At 42.5% G+C, this 16099-nt stretch overlaps 1 protein-coding gene across 1 annotated transcript; it reads left to right on the top strand.

Annotated features, from left to right (window-relative positions):
• Nucleotides 1–918: 918 nt before the first annotated feature.
• Nucleotides 919–8872, top strand: zgc:92242 (uncharacterized protein LOC436899 homolog). Its single transcript, XM_061079431.1, has 6 exons — nucleotides 919–1072; nucleotides 2999–3452; nucleotides 6458–6575; nucleotides 7005–7116; nucleotides 7215–7446; nucleotides 8073–8872. Exons 2-6 carry the CDS (start codon nucleotides 3266–3268, stop codon nucleotides 8237–8239), a joined length of 816 nt encoding a protein of 271 aa, XP_060935414.1. The 5' UTR covers nucleotides 919–1072; nucleotides 2999–3265; the 3' UTR covers nucleotides 8240–8872.
• The last annotated feature ends 7227 nt before the right edge of the window (nucleotides 8873–16099 follow it).

A 16099-nucleotide genomic window follows, 5' to 3' on the forward strand; every position in this document is an offset into this window, starting at 1 on the left:
ATGCAAAGCCAGCAGGACTTCCTAGAGGAAGATAAGGAATGGAGGAGGGGGGGGTAAACAAAGCCAAGCAGAGACTGTCAGTGAGATCAAATTAAAACGACTGAAATCGCTCCCATTTCCCATGTTGCTGCATGTGGAAAAGTTGCACAGCCTGTCAGGGGAGGTGTTGCTCCATGTGTCCTTGACTGTGGCTACATGTGACAAAGGAGCTGATAGCAGCTTGTGTCTGCAGACAGAAACCTGAGAGTGAGTAGGTGTTAATTTGTTAGCTCATATGTTGGGTAAGTATCCATAGGTCCCACACCCGCTGCATATATCCTCTCTCACTGGGGTAGTTTGATAATTTCCTTGTTTTCCACCCTAGTCTATAAATGTCTTATTCCAGTACAGTCCACTTCTCATGCCCTGGTTCCCCGACCCCTGACAGGGACATGTTGATCCTATTTATTGTTTCACTCATGCCTGAGGGAGGCTTGTAGGATTGAGGTCAAATCGTATCCCAAACTTTAACCATTAATCATGCTTACTGCTAACCTTAACGTAACCACAATTCATATGTTACCCATAACTTTAACCAAGAGCTGGGAAATTAAGCTTTACCTGAGGACACACACACACACACACACACACACACACACACACACACACACACACACACACACACACACACACACACATGCACACACACACACACACAAATGTTAAAGATTAAGCTATAAATATTTTTTGGTAGATGATAGACTGTGTTCATACGTGTTTGAGAGTGTGTGTTATTTCCCTTCTTTGTTGTGTTATAGGAGTGTAAGTAGAAGAAATGAAGAGAATGAGAGAGGGAGGAGGAAGGAGGAAGGTGGAGAGAAAAAAATCAGGGCAGTGATGTCAGTCCGTCCCACTCCCATTCAGTACAAATGCAACAGAGCAGAGCAGAGGCTGCATACCACCGCTGCTGACGACTGACCTGACCCCACACACACACACACACACAAAGACACACTCTCACGTCACACACTTCTTCACAAGAGCTGAAACTCCAGAGCAGTGCAGGGAGATGCTACAGGCTGGCACCCACTGAGTAAGTCCACTCTTCCCTCCTCTCCCTCTTTCCTTTCTCTCTTTCTTTTTGTCCTTTGCATGAATTACCATTCTACAGGGCTTGTCTACGTTCATTTATCCCTCTCTCTCTCTGCTCGCCGCTGTGAAATGACCAGTGTTTCCTCAGACTGAGAGACTTTTGAAACTTTTCTCTCAGTATGCCATGCACATACCTTCTCCCTGCTCTCGCTCCCTTTCTCTCTCTTCTCTGCATGTGAGCGGAGGCAGAGACAAATCCCAGACTTATTTGCATGTTGGCACAGAGCCAGAGCTGGATACTTTGCCTTTATATTTGTGCCTGTGTGTGTGTGTGTCAGTGAGAGAGAGATGTATGTTTATCTGCTATATGTTAATTTTTGCCCTTGTGTGATGTGGATTTTCTGCAGTTCCTGTGCGGGTTGTTATTGTCTGTGATGCCTGTGCTGTGTTCACGTCTTGATTTCAATTGTTTCCTTTGTGCTGCTGAGCCCAAGTTCACATGTGTACAGCTGATAACAGGAGCTGTGATTCAGGGGGAAGACTCCCATTGTACGGAAACTTTGAACAATTTGTCTCGGAGTTGGTCGTTCACTCGCAGATCTCCCTGTCATCTCTGGTCTGTTTGTATTGCTCTCAATCACAGACTCCTACAGCTCCTGCATAATGAGTAAACACTTCCTGCTCCATCTGATGACAATAGAAACACTATGGACGAGAACATGAATGATAAAAAACATTTCTTGAGGCCTGAAGATGTGCTGCCCAGTCCATGAATGATTACATGCTTGTTATCCGACTAACAACATGCTGTGTGTGCACTTAAAAATTAAAAGATGTCACCTAGAGCAAGCTCAGTCTTTGTTTAGTTTTATCACCAGAGGAAAGTTAGAAACCGGGAAGTCAGAACCTCGTGGCTGCGATTTTTTATTTTGTTACAGTTACATAGATATTTGAGCTCATAATTCATTATAAGTATCCTTAATTGTGATATGTATTTAAAGGTATAGCTGGCTTCTGGCTTCACATTCACTCGACAGACATGAGAGTGGGGTCATTCTTATAATCATCACTAAGAAATGAACAGACATCCCCATAATGTCTAGTTTACACTTTAAAAGAGAAACTCACAAAAAAGACACTATGCACATTATATTTAATATTATTAATACATTTTCATTCAGTCCAACATCAGCTGCTTAATATAATTATCTGGTTCATCTGTGATACACATGGTCACACCTTAAATATGAACAGAAAAGTCATTATTGATAAATCACCTCCTGGCACCGTCTGCTGATTTACTGGAATATTACAGCAACTTCGCGGGCGGGGATTGGTGAACCATTATCACAGACTCGAACCCTATTGGCTCTCACTCAGACGCTCACTGTTTCAAATCTTCGCTGAGTGTGTGCAAGGCGGCGACTGCTTTAATCTTACATTTTCTTTGAACTGCAGGACTTCCTGGCTGAGTTAAAACTGTGACAGTGCAGGCTGTCTATGGCTATCAGTGTCACATGTGTTGATAAGGAGTCATAGTGCATGTTAATAGGTTTGTGTGTGTGTGTGTGTGTGTGTGTGTGTGTCTGTCTGTCTGAGAAGCGCTGAACTACAGCCCTCTGTAGCTCTGTGCCTGTCTGTTGCACCCAGATAGCATGTAGTCATTAACACCCCACCCTGTGTGTGTTGACAAACTGAACCTACCTGTTTGTCTTTCAGTGTTTGAAAGCACATCAGCATTCCCACTGCCTACTGTATGCAGAGTAAACACTGCATGCTTACAGACAAACACACATGACTGTTTGTATTGTATTTTTGTCTTATTTGCTTAGGGCCTGTTGTGTTGTGTTGTGAATGAATGGAGGTGAACAAAACAAAACAGTAGATATAATCTCTCACTCTCTCTCTCTCTCTCTTTCTCTCACAGTACCAACACCAGACGTGCTGCACCTTCACCTCCAGAGCGCCCAACACACTCCTGCAGCACAGAGAAAGGCCACTTAACAAAAGGCCCTAACAGTGACCTCCAGCAGTTAGACCGCACCTGATCCCACATCCCTCAAAGAAAAGGGTGAACCTGACTCCAGGAAGGAGGGGAAGGAGAGGAGCGATTGCATCCCCCTGCTGAAACACAACCCACTGGACAGAGGGACAGACGGCTGTGTATTGGCAGCTGAGAGGAGACAGAGGCAAGATGCTGGCTAAAATCCTGGAGGACATGTGGGTGGAGCCGGAGGTGCTGGAGGCCCTCAACGAGGAGCAGAAGAGGATCCTGTTCCTGAAGATGAGAGAGGAGCAGGTGCGCCGCTGGAGAGCGCAGGTGGAGAAGGAGGAGAGGGAGGAGAGTGAAAGAGGAGGCAACAACAGCAGGCCAAAGAAAGGTAGAGTGGCTTTTTTTGAACTGGTTATACTGGTATGACCTCTCAATCATTTACACCAGAGTATGATTAAGATTTCCAGGAAAGCAAACCATGAAAACACTGACTGGCAAACAGTTTCAGGGGAAAAAATGTTTGACCGGCACACTGACATAACTTTAGAACAAGGTTAAAGCTTTTCACTTAAACCTCACTTATTACTGAACAACACCAGTTTTAACCCAATTCAAACCAATTGAAAACCTTGTAAAAGGCCAAAAATGTGTGAGAAAAAATGTACACAAACACATATGTACAAACACATATATGTACACATCCATAAAAGGAAAAAAAACATAGCCTACGCAACTTTGACCACATATATATAAAAAACAGTGTTGCATTTCATTACAACCACAGCCCTAATCATTTTTAACTCTCAAGTAGATAATTATTTGAGATTTAATGAATGCTGGTTGATTCGATCTCCAAACATTCTACATTTTAAATTGTGCTTGGGCAAGACACTAACCCTGAAATAACCCTGGACGGCCGTGTGTGAATAATGTGTGATAGAAAATGCGATGCATATAGAAGTGCTGTATGAATGTTATCAAAATAAATTATCAAGTAGTCAATGACACTGGCAAAACTCTAAATAAATACACTTCATTTACCATTTGCAGAAGGATCATACAGAATATAATGGGTTATAAAATTTAAATCAGAGTTTCTGAGACATTTCTGTGGTGTTAGCACCAGAGGGATTTTTGACTTACGTCCTCAGCATTTGTAAAAATCTGGGCTACCGTCCTGTTCTTTTCTCTGTAACTATAAAGAATCACTTAACTTAAGTGTCCTCATTTCATAAAGTCTGTCAGTGGCAAGCCTTCTTACAAGCAATTAATGTCTTCCAGAAATCTGAGTGCACATGAGTCATGAAACATAGACACACCAGCTGTGTGGTTAACACCCTCTCGGGTTACCAATCTCATTAATGTGTTTAGATCACAGCCAAACATTTATGGTCCAGTGTCACTAACCCACGTCTCCCTCTGCTCTCAGTCATTTCATCCAGCCTCGCTCCATTAACAGTGTTTACCTGACTCACAAGCCCCTATCAACTCCACTGGCTCCCCCGCACAATGACAGTGTGTGTGTTTGTGTAATACTTTGTGATTGTGTTTGAGTAATCGTGTGTGTGTGTGTGATAGACAGCTTCGATCACAGCCCATCGAATCATTGTTCAGGCGCCGCCCGCTTTAAACCACATATTAAGTTACCGTCTTTGTTTACCCAATCTCTGCTATGTCACCTGAGCGGCGGCCGAGTGTGTGTTCACGTTGCACAACATACAGTCCAGTTTGGCTTCTTTACATTCTTTGTGCTGCTGTCAGGAGAGGCAGTCATTACATGAGCAGACAGACAATCTCACACACGACTACACAAGCCAATGCGTGGGAATAGAGATTTGCAGTATGTGGGTAATGTGTGGGTGGGGTGGGAATAAATAAAGACACCTTCTGAGATGGAAATAGACTGAGTGGCTTGTTATCACAGTTAAAGTTCACTGAGGCAACACAAAAGGTGTGCTGTATACATGGCGTATGTCAGAATTGTTCTTTGGTCAGGTGACATCAGACTAACACACAATGTTGTGTGTCGTTCTGAGACATATGAATGGAAACCCAGCTGCCTCGGGTCCCAGCGAGGAGGTGATTACGTCTCATTAGGCCTATTGTGTCTTTCAAAGGGTAAATCTACACTGAACTACATGGGGCCAAGAAAAAAAAGCTGCAGCGGCATCACTGATCTCAAAAGATTGGAATTGTAAAAACTTAGCGCCAAACGCCTTATCAGTGATGTCACGGAAGGTGTTTCATCCTTATCAGGTGGTGTATCTGTCATGGAAAACACCTGGCGTCACACATCTGGAATTGAGATGTCATGGAACAATGTGTGTTCGGGTTTTTATTTGTGTGTCAGACGTCATGAAGGTTAGCTAACCATAGAGATACGTTGCTGGAATTATTGCTTCAACTGATTGATCATACATTTGAAAACAGGCAGCATTGTGGTGCAATTGTTAGGATTATGTCTGTGTGAGTCCTCCAGCTTCCTCCCACAGTACAAAGACAGTCAGATTAGATTAATCACAGACTCTAAATTGACATCTCAGCTTTGATTGGCTCCAGATCCCTCTGAAACCTCAAAGGATATTGGATATATATATAATTGATGAATATGAACGTGAAAATAATAGATTACACAATAATTAAATGTGTGTTTCCTGAGTTAAGTCAATATATGAAAGCTAAATATTGTCACAACAACATGCGGGCTGTTTCCAATTCAAGCATCACAGGGTGTTTCTGTGAAGCTAACAAAGGTGGCTGCTCACTGCCTGGAAGCTGGTGACTGCATTTGTTTGTCACCTTTCACCTTTGACAGGCTTTATCTGTATATCTGCCATGAATAATGTTCGATTGTGTCACACAGTTTATTTAGGATGGAAAAAGAAGTATAGATCTATAAAAACAGGGATAGAGGACAAAGTCCACTGCCCTTGTGTGAGGGTTCCCAAGCTCTTTACTTATAGGACAGCACCACCTTCTGGACAAAAGCCAGAACAACAATGTATTTGCCAGCCTCTGCCACGCTGGCCCAGTTCATAACTGACATTTACATGTCTCGCGGGTGATCTGATCATACGTGGAGGAATCTACTTGTGTGACTACAGGCGTGAACTCACACAGGACGTATATTTCAAACACAGAAGTGCTGTATGTGTTTATTTAGGGAAAGGGAAACCTGATCAGACATGGTCACTGGAGACACATGTGGACACACGCTCTCTAATTCCTGCTCCAGGTGTTAACTGTCAGTTAACACCTGGAGCTGTTCTCCACTTGTGATCAGATCACGTATGTTAATGCGGGTGTAAACAGGACCTCCGTGATGAAAGTACACCGTATCACCTGCGAGCCTCACCCATTGTGTGTCTTTCCTTTCCTTTTTTTTCTCTCCAGCTTCCAGTAAACATGTGCAATGGCTGCTCGGACGGGACGGAGATGTGAGCGTCATTGTAATTGGAGAAGTGGACGAGTTCAGGTCCTCCAAACTGCTCCAGAGCCTCAGGAACAACAGGTAGAAACCACAGGCTAAGGAGATGTCTCGTTTATTTACTGACTCAAATAGGTTAAGGGAGTATAACTAATAATTTGGATTTATTAATTTTAATTTTATTTATTTAACATCAACTGAGCCATTATATGATCATATATGATCATATTTTTTCAGTAGACTTGGATCACCAACAAATCCCCTCCACTCCATGCTTGCTATATTTCTAAAATGAGATACAAGGACATTTTAATTTTTAACAAAGTGATGGACTGACATCAACAGTGATTGACTGTGATAAGATAAACAGTGAACTTAAGAGTTTCAGTCAGCTCCCGTCTCCTCGTCCCAATTTGATTACAGAAGTTATTTCCCAAATGAGGAACTGGGGGATTGATTCATATGTTGGGACAGCCGTGTGCGGGACTAAAAATGGAACTCTTTGCCTTCCAGACTCTACAACGAGAATATGAATGGCATCCAGACAGTGAACTTGCTGTCAGGAAGAGAGGCCCGAGAGCTCGGCTTTAAGGAAGAAATCCAGCTGCCCCTCGCAGATGTTAGCGTGAGTTAATGTATTTGTGTGCTGCTTTGAAGTTTGGAAGGTAAAATGACCAGCGTACCAGCGTCTTACTGTCAAAGTATGTCCCCTCTTACATGCAGGATTACCCAGCTTCACCGACTGAGCACTCGTCTGAGGAGGAGGTGGAATCCTGCAGCGCAGATGACGACCTGAAGGACCCTGCAGAGGACAGCGACAGTGAATCAGGCAGCGGCTCAGACAATCCCAGCGACTGCTATCCTCTCTACAGGCCCTATGTGAGTCACCATGGCAACCAGCCGCCGCTCAAAGCCGGGCTGTCAGACACAGAGAGAGCCGACCCGCAAGACAGAGGTGAGAAAACAAGACAGGGGAGGAGAGGTGGAGAGAACCCTGACGTGTGTGTTTTTGTGTTAAAATGTAAAAGTCCATGTTAATTATTCACTGATTCTAATCCATGCAGAACATATAAAAGTAGAAACACTATCACACACCATTACTATTACTAGTCCTGTAATAGAAACAAAATATTTTTCAAAAGAAGGGTTAAGATAAGGTAAGAGCGTGTGATAGTGTCATTGCAGAAGTACAAGGACACATGCATAGAATATTCGTAGATATATCTTAAAAACTGGGATAATGATACATTACAAACATTTACTATATCCCGAATAAGAAATTGAAACATTTAAATAAAAGTTACTAAATAGTATACATACCAATAGTATAACATGTATTTTTCATACACAATAATCCCTTTTATGTGTCCAATATGCACCAATGCTTTTTGTTAAATCTCAATCATTCATTCATCGTTCTACCTGCTTTGTTAGAAACCATTTATCAGAAATTTGGAGAGATAAACTTTGTAAGATTTAAAACTCTAATCTCTAATTAATTAATGTAAATAATGCAAGCTTAAAAAGGAGTCTGGTTATCATCACTAAAAACGTCCCGTCCTTCTCTTCTTTTCTTCTCAGGAATTGGGCGTCATGAAGAGACACAGTCCGACAACAGAGGTCGCGTAGCGCAGCTCAGGAAGGCCTTCACAGATGATCGCCACAGCACAACACCCGCCTACAGCAAACCTCCTATACCTTGCAAACCTGCTCACCTACAGATGAGAAGCACACCGCTGATCCATTAGGTCTCCAGGTGTATCGTCCCTCCTGCAGGAAAACACTTGACCCCATGATGGCAGAGCTGTGACGTGCCCGGTGATAATGGCCGCCACACGCTGCTGGACCAAGCTGCGGCCACATTCATGAGGGCCTCACTTGAACCTGAACAGTGAACTGAGGCACACTTTGTTATAACACAAGGACCGACCGACAGACAGAGAAATGTCTGGGGGTGGAGTGAGAGAATGACTTGAAAGCTTTCTGAATGATAAAATGAAGCAGCTTTGATGTTGCTGAGTTCAAATACGCTCACATAGCTTTTGTTATTGATGGGCAGTGTGAGACGTCCAGAGGTACACGCACACGGACTTCTGACTACAGGTGAAGAAACACACCATGGCTCACTTCTTGAATGAGTGTTACTGAAGATTTATCATTTAAATATCATAAGAGGTTACTGGGAAGCAACTTGATAAAATCGTATTATTTTATTCTGTACTCTTTGATTGATTTGATTGTATTGGAGTCTGTGGGACTTGTCACTTGTTTGAAAACCACCGACTTTTAACATGTTGGCAACATCTTTATCCATTATGTACATTCACGTCGGTGCAGGGGTTTGTAAATATAATAAAATAAAAGGTCTGAATTCTTTGTAAGTGATGACTTGACTGTATCTGCCTTTATCTCTCAGAACACGTTCACCTTTGACCAGATAGTAAATCAGGAACAGTTGTGCTTTTTAGTGCATTGCTCAAGAAATCGAAACGTGCTAAATTATCAATTGACTGTTCTTATGTACCAACTTGAACCTTTCCCAATTAAGAATCTGCTTTCTATCAATCAATCAAATTTTATTTGTATAGCCCATATTCACAAATCACAATTAGTCTCATAGGTCTGTAACACTGTGTGAAATCATTAGCCCTTAACCCTCAACAAGAGTAAAACAAACTTTTACAGGGGAAAAAGAACGTAGAAACCTCAGAGACCCACATGTGAGGGATTGCTCTCCCAGGACGTAGAGAAGTACAAAAGGTGCCACGTGTAACAGAGGACATCAGAAAAATAAGAGTATTTTAAGCATTGGTTTGAATAAACAGTTCGTAGCATAATGGAAGGTCAAGTAATTGATAGATTATTGTCCATAATGGTCGAGTATCTGAGTACACATATTGTATATCAAGCAGTCTTGTTATAATCATAGTCCACAGTCTGCAGCCACCACTATCAGGATCCATCGTCGTGATCAGTGGTGGGATTTAACAAAGTACATTTACTTTATTACTGTACTCCACTACACATATCTGCAAATATCTCTACCTACAATTTTACAATGCATGCTTGTTCCTGATTTTTTCTTCAATTCGTTCAAAAGTACTCAATAATGAGAGCGGAATTGGTCCACTGATTCAAATAAAAGCTGGTAGGTGCGATTAGGCCCCGCCTCCTGCAGGAACAGCATCACTGGTGAGGAAGAAACAACTGAAATGGATTCAGAGGAGGCCGAGACTCCGACCAAATGATGAAGCAGACCATTGCATGAGGAAATAGGATACATTTGGCAAGTACTTTTGCTTTTAATACTTTAAATCCCTTACTTACTTTGACTCAAAAAGAAGAAAGCTTAATGTGGCGCTTTTACTTTATTTAAGAACATTTATTTGTACTTTTACTTAAGTAAAATGTTTGAGTTTCTTCTACACCACTGCTTTCCTTTGATTTGTTTTCTTCTTTGTGTGAACCGGTGAACAGGAAATAATGGTGTCAGAGCCACAACTATGATCACAATCACAAAATTAACCTACACTGCAGTTTTTGGACAAATACACTGTTTCCTCCCCTGTAGAATATGAGTTTAAAGAAGAAAGAGAAACTACATTTTGAGACCACAAGTCTAGTGACTAGTAGCCTTAATAGAAAAGGTCCTCCACAGGAAAGTAGCCATGATAGCATTAGCTCAATGTTAGCCCATCAGGCACTTGACTTAAATATATGTAAACTATGACATGGATTGTTATAAAAATTCCACAGAGGATCATTTGTTTTCATCTTGTCCAGATCTTCAAATTATGACAAAACACCTGCAAAACAATTCCCATCAGCCCGAGCTACACTTAAATCTATTGTCATGCTGTTTTCCAATTGTTAGCAAGCCAACACCCAAAACAAAGGTGCTCTGTGTGTCAATCAATTATACTGGCCATACATCAACATTAGCATGTTTACATTAGCATTTAGCTCACTGCACTAAATACAAAGCAGGCTATAGCCTCACAGGGCTGCTAGTGTGGATACATTGATAAAGTATGATATATTCCAATCAACATTTAGAAAGCTGTTGGGATTCGTTGTTTTTTGACAGCCAAACATCCAAAAACCACAAGAGCATTGTGGGAAATCTTCCAGGTAACCTCATCACCAAAAGAGATTTTTTTAAAAAGATTTACCTGCTTTGTTTGTACTTGCTCTACAACAACATTAGCGTGTTAGCATATTTAAACTAGCATGCATCTCAATGCACTAAATACTAATAATACAAATGATAGCCTCCCAGGGCTGCGAGTTTGGAGACATTTATGAAGTACACTTCATTTTAATAAAGCTATTATATTTAATGTACAATGTAGATTCATCTTATAGATACACAAATAAAATCTTATCACAACCTTCATTACTCATTTTTTACTACTGTCACATGACCAAAAGTTCATACTTAAGTCATGTTAACACAACTTAAAACCTAAAACAAGTGGACCTTGTCTTGAACATTTTTGTCAAACTCCATATTTAATATTTCATAGCAAATTGTCTATAATCAATAACTTTTCTGAGGCTTGTGACTCTCAGAAACCAACAGAGCACTGTTAGCATCTCCTTGTCTCACTTGTTTGGTGACTTTTTGCCTTCAGGCTGGTCCACAGCTAATGAAACACATGATCATTTTGGCTGAGGTCAGCTGACTGGGGTCAGGAGACCGACTTGGCTCATCAAGAGAGATGAACTTTTCTGGCTCATTTAGGATTACTGACCTGCAGATTCATAAACCTGGAGTGACTGTGTGTAAAAAGGAGCACCAGTTTCTATTATGGTCTGCCGATTTTGATTTGAACACACTCATACCCTCTTTGAGTCAGCACTTTAACCCTGTGGCCATTGTTTCCTCTCAGTGATGAGCTGCAGTACATATCTAAAACAATTAATAATGTGCCTCTGAAAAATATTCTTCTGCAGCTTACATTAGATGGACTAACTATGAGAACATGCCTTACCATGGCAGCACTTCATCTTTAATACTTGCGCTGTAGTTATTACCTAACTATTTGGTCACATGTTCCCTTATTTGTTCACTAATTCCTTGTTTAAACCCTTCTCCTGCTGACACGTTGACTTTTTGTGTTTCCCCTTTCGTTTGTATTAGTGTTTAATATTTACTTAATGGGTTTAGTGTCCACTGCTGGTGTGAAAAGGAACAAGTTAATGAAACTGAAAGACTGGCTTTATCTTTGTTAACTTTTAGTTTTTTTTATTGCATGTAACAAAGTTGCGTCTGTTCGTAGCCTTCATTCAATCGGGGTAGGTGGGGTCGCTGACAGGGGTGAGCACAGAGAGGTTGTTGATAGTGATCACTTACACAATGATTATCTATTCAGCGGGACCCATCAGAAAACAGGCCGTCAGAGATCAAACGCAGAGCACAGAAAGCTGATTAGCATGTGGTTTAGACTTGAGACAGAGGGCGAGACGCATGGGGAGACAGAGAAAATGGGAGTTAAGTCACGGGAAGCAACACGTCACAGTCAACTCAATAAACCCCTCCGCATTCCCTCACCACCTCCACACCCTCGGCCTCTGTGTGTGCGCTTCTGTGTACCAGTGGAAGTGTGTGCGTGCGTTTGTGTCTGTCCACCCATATATCTTGCATCATGTGACTTGACACGAGCAGTCATGCACACAGTGTGAAAAGCCCCCGCTATATATAGTAGGACAGTGTTGGGTTTCTCGGCAAAGCATTGTAGGAGTCTCTTCATCTTTGTCCAGTATTAAAGTGCAAGTCATTTACTTGTAATGTTTCTATCTAGTAAAGGTGTTTGGGGTCAGCCGGGGCTCTGGATTATTTTCCGTCATGTGTTGACTGAGAGACTGTATGATAGCAAACTTCTTCTAAAACTCTGTAAGACCATTTTCCTTTGTAACGCCATGTTAGCCAATTTTCTGAATAAAGTCCTTGTGAAGACTTATATTGAGTCAGGAGATCAAACAGTCTGTTAATGGCTCTACACTGTATAATAACACCTCAGTAGTGGTATTATTAGATTCTGCACTAAAGGGCAATGCTTTTCTAATTTATAACCTCAGTGTTGAATTCATGAGTAAGACTTCCTTTTCTGCTTTGAGCAGTTTTAAGTCAAATTAAATTCATATTTAGATTTTTCTACCTGGCCACAAAATGTGTAAAACAAGAATTTTGTTCAACCTCTGAACATTTCAAAATTATAATAGTGTAAACTGTAAAGTTAATAAAACATATAATAACCCCTCACAGATTTTTTAACATAACAAGGTCTAATATACTTTTTATGTCTTATCTGTACAAAAAAAAAAAATCTCACCATATAGCCTTTTTCTTTGAACGCAAAAACATGAGCTACCTTGTTATGATTTTAACCATCATGACCCGACCTAAACTTAAATGGATCTAGGTATGGCACTCTAAAGAATTGTGGGTCAGCTCAGAGGAAAGGCTTAAATATTGTGACCAATAGTCCCTAGTAGTGGGTCAAGCTACAAATACACTACATTTCCCAGAATGCAACTAAAAGCCTTTTTTTGTCAGGCTCGCCTGGGAAACACCCACATCCTTTAAAGCCCAGTCCCTAAAAAAGGAAAACATGGTTTTGATGACATCATCATGGTCAAGTCCTCACTTAACCGACCTCCAGAGACTAGACATACAACTGGTTTCTAAAGCTGATGACTCATGGCTAGTATACAGGACTTACTTTGGTGAGTAAAACTGTTGGTTTCCCTTTTTTACTCAGAAGATTACACACACTATAGCTTTGTCTCATTACAGGGGCTGCATCCTTCAGAGAACACAATCTTCACGGCCCATGAATGGGTCAGTCTTCGTGGGCTGGGTAGACTGCAAAGGAAGAACTGAAATCAGATGATTTGCTCTACAGAGGATTTCCTTGATCAGCTTCACCAGCTCATCCTGCCCTTCGTGCGTTTGCCTAGCAACAGAGCTGCAGTTGGACATGATGAGAAAGGTTTATTGCCCCTTAACCTGAACCCTTTTTTAACATGTTTACCTTTAGCTGGTGGGCTGAGTTTAAGCCTGATACAGGTACATTTGAGTATGTAAGCAATAGACTTCCTTTGAAAAACAGTTTGTCACCAAAGCGCAGTGAAACCTGGGATAGGTTGGGTCAGGAAGGATCCAACCGATGTAGCCTTTTTTTCTAGGGATAAGAGGATACATTTGTCAGCCGCATTTGAAAGACCCTTCGAAATGGGACAGTCCGGTGTGATGCAGTCAGGCTTCAAATGCAGCCTCTGAACTGACACACATGTTAACCAAGCTCACAATTATTCCTGCTTAGTATCACCTTAATAGCATTGTCACAATGAGCATGTCAGCAAACTTATGCTAGCATTTAGCTCTAACATTAGCAATAGCACAGCCTCAAAGTGCCACCAACATGGCGGTCGTCTTGTGATTATTTATTTGTTAATGTTGGACAGATCCCAATTAGAGTATTTAGAAATCAGTAACTGTACTTGAAAGGGAATTTATAGAATCAGAAAATATTTAGCTCATTGTCAGCTAATTCTCTTGCTGGATATCAATAATAGTATCTGTGTAAAAGAAGTCAGGTTATTATAATGTATATGACAGCGATCTTGAGCACATGACGAGGTGCTGTGAAGAGAAGCCATGATGAAATATCACCGCAGGCAGACAGTTATCAACTGGCTTTGCCTAACCTCCTGGAACCACTGTGCCATTTTGGAGATCAGCAGTGAGCTAAAGATTAACAGAATTTTCGGTACACATTACCAGTGAAAACGAACACCATGTGAACCCGCCTGAGGATCGAAACTGAGACTGTTTTCAGAGCTAATTTGTTTTCTACTTCATTTAATGGCCGTTCTTCGGTTCGGCCGATAGCAATTCAAGTCATTTAATTATCCAGACTCTTAGTTACATGGTAATTAGTTACATCTTAATGACATTTAATGGGCTTGGTACTGTTCATTGGTAATATGAGACCGAACCAGAAGTGAATGAAGCTGTTTTTAGAAGTTTGTCTATTTGAATCCACCTTTAACAGCTTTAAGGGTCAAAGGTCAAGAGTCCCCTTTGACCCCAGTGTCACCAAAATACCTCAGGGCAGATGAGCTTGGGCTTTTCAAGGATGTAGGAAACCATTGTGTTCCTGTTAGGGAGTAGTGTTGCGTGTTTTCCAAGTCTATAAAAGTGAACGCAAATGGATAACAGAGACGTAACGAGCTGTGATCTCAGAGAGATGCTGGTTCGGCGAAGCTGTTAGACGTTTTCTAACGCTGGGGTTACTGCCAGTGGAGGAAGAGAAAAAAAATCCACAATGAGACACAGTGTCTCCGAGCAGACGCAGTGGCCAAAATTTCAAAGCTCTGGCTCCTGAGTGAGGGTCCGCCCAGCTCCAGTGCAGGTTGCCTTGGGCTGGCAGGTTGTTCCACTGCAGTGTGTGTTTGTGAGAGAGGAGTTTTTCTCCCGAGTGGGCAGGGCCGCTGGTGCTGGAACATATGTAGGGTCCACGGGGGTCTGGGACGGACGCACACCGGCTAGCCGGACAATGCACCCGTCATTAACCCCGGTGTCCTCGCGTCTCTGTCTTGCTGCATTTCAGTCGGCCTCCATCTCTCCGCTCGCTGGATCTCCCACTCATCTCTCTTCCTCTCTTTGTTTGGCCCACGTTATCTTCATCCCCTGCTGTCCATCTCCCAGGCCTCCTCCCTGCACCTCTCTCCCTCTTTCTCTTTTCTCTCCCCCTGTGGCCTGCGTTTCATCTCCCCCAGTTTCACCCACTCTCTCTTACACCCCTTACACCCCCCCCTCCACCTCTTTCCTCCCTTTTTCCTTCTCTGCCCTTCACCACAGTTCACCCCCACCACCACCGCCACCCCAGGATCCGCTTTCCACCACCTCCTCCTCCCCCACTCCCCCACTCCCCAAACTCCCTCTCAACCCTCCCCCCTCCTCCTCTTCTCTGTCCTTCGTTCAATCCCTCTCCCCTCCTCCTCCTCCTCCTCCTCCCTTTCTCTCCTGCCATCTTGCAGGCCAGTGGAGCCAGACTGCAGGCGTTCAGGGAGTCACTGGACCTGCTGGGCAGCGGGTGACACAGATTTCCGGTGTGTGTGTGTGTGTGTGTGTGTGTGTGTGTGTGTGTGTGTGTGTGTGTGTGTGTGTGTGTGTGTGTGTGTGTGTGTGTGTGTGTGTGAGAGTGTGTGTGTGTGTGTGAGTGTGAGTGTGAGTGTGAGTGTGTGCGTGTGCGTGTGTGTGCATGCGTGACGAGAACAGGGAGGGGGGATTAAGCTCCAAATCACTAGAAAGGCACAGAAGAGAGAGAGAAGGGGGGCGGAGAAAAAAAAAGCTGCAGATCCAAGAATTTGAAATTCCCCCTTTGTCTAGGAGATGAAGAAACACTAGACTGTGGACTTTAACTAAAAGACTGTGTGTTTCTCATTCAGTGGGAGCTTTGTAATAGCATGATGTTGGAGCTCACTGCTTTTCTCCATGAGTTGGCAGGGTCCTGTGTTGGCTGGCGTGCTGTGCTTTCTCTCTGCCTCTCTCTCTCCCTGCCTGACAAACACGGACGCACACACGCACAACCCCCCCC

Source organism: Limanda limanda, chromosome 10 (assembly GCF_963576545.1).
Source record: "Limanda limanda chromosome 10, fLimLim1.1, whole genome shotgun sequence".
NCBI classification, from domain to species: domain Eukaryota; kingdom Metazoa; phylum Chordata; class Actinopteri; order Pleuronectiformes; family Pleuronectidae; genus Limanda; species Limanda limanda.

What these genes read in the sequence shown, in the direction of transcription:
- zgc:92242 (XM_061079431.1), top strand. Translation starts at nt 3,266, where the DNA reads ATGCTGGCTAAAATCCTGGAGGACATGTGGGTGGAGCCGGAGGTGCTG. An exon ending in TGCCCCTCGCAGATGTTAGC is followed by an intron (nt 7,117 to 7,214) that starts GTGAGTTAATGT and finishes TCTTACATGCAG; the next exon opens with GATTACCCAGCTTCACCGAC. An exon ending in AGCCGACCCGCAAGACAGAG is followed by an intron (nt 7,447 to 8,072) that starts GTGAGAAAACAA and finishes TTTTCTTCTCAG; the next exon opens with GAATTGGGCGTCATGAAGAG.